Raw genomic sequence first — 6,683 nt, forward strand, 5'->3', positions numbered from 1 at the left:
ATTTCAATTTCTCGATCTGTGTCGATGGTGTCGTGCTCATTCAGTTCACCCTTGTGTGTACCATTAAAGTTACTAGTCTCCCAAGCTAAATATTGCATATTTTCGTATTCAATAACCACCTTTTGCTGAACAACAATTGATGTTGGTAGTAGTTTAAGGAACATGCTTGTTAGCATTCGGTCGAAGCGAAAGTGACCTTCCGAATTGGTAGTAGCTGTATCGATATACTCCTTGTCATTGTTCGGTATGGCTGTTCGGGTAATAGTTGCGCCAGCCACGGGGCGCTCATTCATTGTAACTATTCCTTCCATCTCAGAAAAAAGATTCACTTGCATCGAATCAAAAAAACCCATTGCCGTCACTCCTAAAGGTAAGATACAAAAAACAAGAAAAGCAAAAATGTTTATAAAGCAGTATCTTTTTGGTTTCATGACTAGATTATACATGAATGCTGACAGGTATCTTTATAATGTAAGTTGGATTATTTAAGGCCATTTTAATTTATTTTTGGTAAGTAAATATTCCCCTTAACTAGTTTCGCGAGCTAATATAGCGTTCGTCAATTTTGCCACGGGTAAGGTCCTAATGGACATAGTTTTTATTCGCGATTTACAGGTAGATACGGTCTCGGTATTTATGGACTGCGAACGAAGATAACAAAACATCAGTATCGATATTGATATGGCCACCGATATCAATAAAGCGCCAATACGAACATATCGATGATACTTTGAGTTATAAGAGCGTTGCAAGCGCCGATGGATTCATCAGGGAGGAGTTATGAATTAGTGGAGTCACTGGCGGAGAAAATCTGCGCCATTGTCGCGAAGAATTCAATGTGCCCTGGTGCGACTGACTTTAATAAGCCAGGTGCGTGAGTGGTTCAGGCTCCGTCGGGGTCATTATCGAGCGAGTCAGAACCAGAATGAGTGCCTGCGTTTATGTCAGCCTGGGTAGTAATGTCCAAGCAGAGCTAATATTCAAAAGGCTGTGCGGCATTGCGTGCGACGTTTGGCGAACTCTGGCTATCGCCGGTATACGAGTCGGCTTGCGGTCGGGTCGAAGGGATGATTTCCTCAATCTGTGTGTAGGTTTTGAAACCGATGACTCGTTACGGCGTGGTTGCCGTATTCGCGTTTGATCGAAGACGAGCTTGGTCGGGATCGCAGCCAGCCCAGTTTTTCACCCTCGGCCTATCGATCTTGATATTCTGCTGCTTCGCTGATCTTGTTATCGAGTGAACCGGCGTTCAGATCCCACGCAGGGATATTGTCAACAGGCTTTTGTGCTTAAGCCGTTACAGGATCTGCGGGCGATAAGCTTGCCATCCACAGACCAGGCAAAGCTATGCTGAGCTATGGTGGAGATGGTCAGCGCAGGCGCCTCGCCTTGATTTGTTTGAGCTGGATCTCGATTAACTTCTTCTAGAAGGGGCTTAAAGCGGCCAATAACTGCTGGCATTCGTGATCGCTACCAATCGCTGATACGCAGGCAGTTATCGATGCGCGCGCTGCCTTGAAGTGGCGTACCAGAATGCCGCCTGTTTTAATTCATGTATATTCGGCGGCTGGTTTTACGCGGTGTTCGACGAAGACGAAATTACTGTTTGATGGTGAACCCGAAACCCAGCGCTCTAGCGCCAGACTTGAGTGAACTCCTGCTAGTGATTATTTTTGGTTACATTGTTCAAAATAAACGTTGTCTTTGACCGATGCAATCGCAGCAGCCTCGGTTAGTCGGCCATCGGATACGAGTTAAACGAATTTTTACGCGATTGAGTGCTCGATCAAGTCTTTGTTGCCGAGCGCATACCTATCGCAATCCTGCGAGGCTACGCGACTTGGAAAAAGTTGAGTTACCAGCAGGTTGTCATATTCGTCAATCAGCGAATCGGCTGATTCGGCGCGAAGTCGACATAGGCTTCGTCGATTATAACGACTGAATTAGAACTCTCTAACAGGCAACGGATCAAATTCGAGCGACAGGGCGATGCCAGTTGTGCATTCGGGTTTGGCAGGATGACCCGCCGTTGGCCGACTGTAGCTGCGCAGTTAATCTGGAAATTCGCATCCAACGGAACTTGTTGTACTCAATATCATATAGGCCGCGAGTAAACGGATAAAAGCTGTAGCTGATATCGCGGTAAAGTAGTGTTTCGATTGTTTGAAGAAAGGCTTGAAAGCTGTGCGCCAGACTCGTCCGACCCATTGCCGACAAATATCGGTCTAATTTCAGGCCATGTATTTGGGCATGGTTGTCGTAGCTCGACTGACTCAGGGTCAGGGTAAAGCCGTAATGAATCAATCGTGTAATCTCGACGGCCTGAGCGACCCTGGGCGAGCGGGTAGGGACTCTCGTTAGTATTCAGCTTGATGTTGCTGATCTTGCGTTGCTCACCAGGAACGTAAGGTCGAGGCGGCGGACGGTGTCAGTCCAGTTTGACTTCATGCTTTAAATTGCTCAGTAAATTTGTAATAGACGACCGCATCAACGCGGATGACTTCGCCTGTGACGAATAGTCGTGTGATTAAACATCACAGTTTTGGCGATGACTCAGGGTCATCCCGTGCGTTGAAGTGGGATTTGCGCGAGAATTTTCTGCGTGCTTCGAGCTCGCAGCCATCGCTTTGCGTGGCCATAGTATTGCACGGGGCGCGATGCCGTTAACTGCGAAATCGGGTGCGAGTTCCAGCGCCTAGCGATTTCACTAGCATTGATTAGCTGCTTTGGCCGCGCAGTAGAGATGTGATTTAGCAACGGTGTCGAGGCATAGATATCGAGCATGTTGATAATGACGCCATTATTTTCGCGCAATTGCCTGTGGCAGGCTTGTGATAGAAACAGAGGCGCTTAAAATTATATCGATTAATCGTTCCAACATTGTAGGTCAATTTCACCGATAGCCGTCGGGTAAGCTCGATGCATTGTTGATGAGAAGTCGGTCTGCCAAATGCATCGACCGCTTCCTGCGCCATGGTCGACAATCGTTCGATCTCACCGAGATCGGCCTGGAGGGTTATCGCCTGTCAGGGTTGCGAATTCAGGTTCTGTGCCAGTGCCTTCGCTTCGGCATCGGATTGCGATAATGGATTATGAGATTCGCACCAGTTTTCATGTAAAGTGCGAGGTAATTTTGCACCAAGACGATTCGCGCTCCGGTAACCAGAGCTGATTTCCAGGCAGCAAACATGTAACGAGGGAGGCTAAATAAAGAATGTCATCATATCACTCTCAGGCAACAGACGCTAGCGCATTGCCCACACCCAGCTCGGTCGGAGATTTCCCATAGCGCAAAGTTGATAGATTCGTTGTTGACAAAATTCAACAGAGTGGCGGTGTTATTTCCCTTTAGCGATTACATGAACTACTGTTATACAGACCGGGTCTTGGTTATTAAGCGCCGGAATTGAGTAAATTGGTCAGACGGGAGATTTGTTTCACGGCGCCGGAAATTTCGCGCTTTATTCGCGAACGCTGGCGAAGCAGTGCCTGCAATTATGTGAACAGGTTGCGTCGCTCGTATACTCGAATTGGCGCTGGCAGCGGCAAACTTTGTGAGCAGATTCTCGGTCGCATCGACAGCCCTGTCGACTATTATATCCTCGAACTGATGCGGGACTTTGGCGTGAGCGTCAGCCAGACTTATTTAAAACAGAAGCCGATTTCGAAACCTTTGAAAAGTAGTTGGCTAGAGCGTCTGCCAGTCGATTTTAGTGGCATCGTATTAGCGAAATGAAGTGCTCGATGCGATGCCGGTTAGTTTAGTCAAAAAACAGGGGCAATGGTGTGAACTCGCGTGGGTTTTGATGGCGCCATTTTTGCTGGCGCGACTGCATCTCAGAAGGCGAGGCGGTTAGTGCCATTCAATCTATCGAAGCAGAATTTGCTGCTTTACCTCAGGGCTACCAGACCGAAGTCAATTTGAACTATGGCCCCTGGTTAAGCCTATCTAGCGAGAGTAGTAATCAGTGATGGTGATGCTGATCGATACGGTTATGACGCTGCGTCGTATTATCAGCCCGAGCGCACTCGAGGCACTTGCAGCTGCCACTATCATCATGCGCGCGCATGATGATGCTCTGGTTCTACCGGTTGCAGGATGTTACGGCTTCGGTTGACTTTGACGCAGTTGCCGATGCGGCCATTGCTGCGCGGTTTGAGATTAGAAGGTTGGTTACGCAGGCAATTTTCTATTGCGAAATGGCTGTTGGATGAGATGGACTATGTAGTACAACCGAAGATACATCGCAGAAATGGATGCGGCGCAGCAAATAAAAACCCTAACATTGCCTGGTGAAATGGGTGAGAGGTTTAAAGTACTGCGGTTTGATAAAAACCTTGATCTTGATTTGCCAGCATTCGTATCCAGGAGATAATATAGTTGGATTTATGCAAATTATCCTGCTCGCTGTCGTACCAGGGCATACCGAATTTTTACCGATTCCAAGCTCAGCCCATCTAATACTGGTGCCGATGTTGTTGAACTTGGCCCGATCAGGGGCTGGCATTGACGTTGCCGTGCATGTCGGATCGCTGATTGCGGTCGTGTGTTTATTTCCGTCTGGAAGTGGCAAAATGCTCAAGGCCTGGTTTCAAGTCTTTCAGGTGGCGAGTCGTCTTAGAGGCAGTAAGCTGGCCGGGTGGATAATCATCGGTACTATTCCTGCCGTCATCATCGGTTTTGTTTCAAGATTTAATCGAAAGCGAGCTGCGCTCGCCCTGGGTTATAGCGTCACTACCGATTGTTTTTGGCCTATTGCTTGGGTTGCGGATAGGTCGCCCGGCAAGAATCGAAGCGAGCATGATTATAGGCTTAAAGACGTTACTGATAATGGCTGCTTTCAAGCTGTTGCTTGATCCCGGTACCTCCCGTTCCGGTAAAACCATATGCGGTTTTATTGGTATGAATGCGTCGGCCGCAGCTCGTTTTTCGTTTCTATGTCGATGCCGTTAAATCTGTCCAGTGGATCCTGCAAACGCTCGATTAGTGGCAATCATCTCGGCAATCGACTGGATGGCTCTTGTATTGGCCATCGTGCTTCTGCCTTTAGTGCGGGATTATGTATTCATTATTCTTAAAGCTGATCGACGGCATCGAATGTTACGTTCGTCATTTATCGGTCGTTGTTGTTGGGTGCTTTTCTCTCGCCTTGCTGCTTCTGAGCGCGAAATTCAGAAGTCAAAGGTCGAGTTGCGACTTACACGGCTGTGGTATGGCGGTGGTGTAGCGCTGCTTATTAATCGTGGCAACACTATCTTTGATGCCGTTTCGGGCGGTAGCGGTAACGATAAGCTAGCCCACGTATTAATCTATCTGGTTTTGCGAGCTGGTTTAGCTTGATAGCCGAACGCGCCAGTTTTCTTGTGGCGGGTATTTTTGGTTTAACTGCTTATGGCTTTTTGATGGAGTTTACAGGGCCTAACCGATTATCGTGAGCTTTGAATTTGCCGCATGCCGTTGCCAATAGTGTTGGCGTTGCCATGGGTCTGCTGTTTCTATTACGCCTTTTCGCCGTTTGCTGATCCGGCTTGATTCGCGCCTGGCTCGCTTAAAGCGCTAAGCTTATTCGCCTGGACTATCTGTAACGATAGTCCCGGATCGCTCGCGAAGTCTTTGCCTTGTAAGAAACCACGTTGTCGGATCTCGGATAAATCTGCATGAATCAGCAAATTGGCCAGGCGCTCGAGATATGTTGCCTGCGGGTAATCGACGTTTCGAAGTTAGTTCGTCACGGACATCGGCCAGGCAGGCATTAGCTTTTCATGAATCGAGACTGTGCGATAAATATCGACATTGGCAAATATTTTAAAATCGTCGTCGCCTTTAGTTCCAGCGCGCGGTGTTATCGCGTGTGAAATTCAGATCGTTATTAGTGCAGTTCGGTATGTGCCTTCGGTATTTTCCAGCGCTTGCAAATATTTTCACCAGTTTCAACCCGCGTTGTTCGTGGCCGTGATGCCTGGGTAAAATGTTGGCAGGCGTTGTTGCCTTGCAAGGTCGTGCATGAGCACTGCAAATCTGGTTTCGTTGTCGTGACCTAGTTCAGCCTTTTTGTAAAGACATCATGACGTGTACGCCGGTATCGATTTCGGGGTGATATTTCTCCGTTTGCGGTACGCCGAATAAATTGCCGATTTCGGGAAGGATCTGCATACCGAGCACGTTCGCAGGCTTTTGGAAAATACGCTGGATCGGGTTCATTCAGTGCCCGAGACATTTCTGTCCATACTCGTTCGGCGACTAGCGAGCCTAGTTCTCCAGACTCACCCATTTGTCGAATCAGGTCTACCGTTTCGTCGGCGAGCCGGAAACCAAGGTGATGGTAGCGTGCCGCAAATCGAGCGACACGTAGAACCCGAACCGGGTCTTCGGTAAAAGCCGTTGAAACATGTCTTAAGAGCCTTGCTTCAAGGTCTTTTTGACCGTTGTAAGGGTCGATAATTGTGCCGTTTTCATCTTCAGCCATGGCGTTGATTGTGAGGTCGCGACGCAGTAAATCTTCTTCTATGGTAATGCCGGGGTCGGTATTGAACTCGAAACCATGGTAGCCGGGAGATGTCTTACGCTCGCTACGCGCTAACGCGTATTCCTGTTTGCTCTGGGGGTGGAGGAAAACCGGAAAATCTTTACCAACGGGTTTGTATCCAGCGGCCTGCATTTGCGTGACGCTGGCACCGGTCAC

At 48.3% G+C, this 6,683-nt stretch overlaps 1 protein-coding gene across 1 annotated transcript; it reads right to left on the minus strand.

Moving 5' to 3' along the window:
- Positions 1-5,499: 5,499 nt before the first annotated feature.
- LOC106820037 (multifunctional CCA protein-like) lies at positions 5,500-6,659 on the minus strand. Its single transcript, XM_014824595.1, has 2 exons — positions 6,231-6,659; positions 5,500-5,697 (listed from the first exon to the last, which is right to left on the minus strand). Exons 1-2 carry the CDS (start codon positions 6,657-6,659, stop codon positions 5,500-5,502), a joined length of 627 nt encoding a protein of 208 aa, XP_014680081.1.
- Between the last annotated feature and the right edge of the window lie 24 nt (positions 6,660-6,683).

The sequence above is a fragment of the Priapulus caudatus genome, unplaced genomic scaffold (assembly GCF_000485595.1).
Source record: "Priapulus caudatus unplaced genomic scaffold, Priapulus_caudatus-5.0.1 Scaffold5987, whole genome shotgun sequence".
NCBI classification, from domain to species: Eukaryota; Metazoa; Priapulida; class Priapulimorpha; order Priapulimorphida; family Priapulidae; genus Priapulus; species Priapulus caudatus.

Coding starts and splice junctions, on each gene's coding strand:
- LOC106820037 (XM_014824595.1), bottom strand. CDS start 6,659: ATGCAGGCCGCTGGATACAAACCCGTTGGTAAAGATTTTCCGGTTTTC. Junction 5,698..6,230: donor GCTCGCTAGTCGCCGAACGA/GTATGGACAGAA, acceptor GATTACCCGCAG/GCAACATATCTCGAGCGCCT.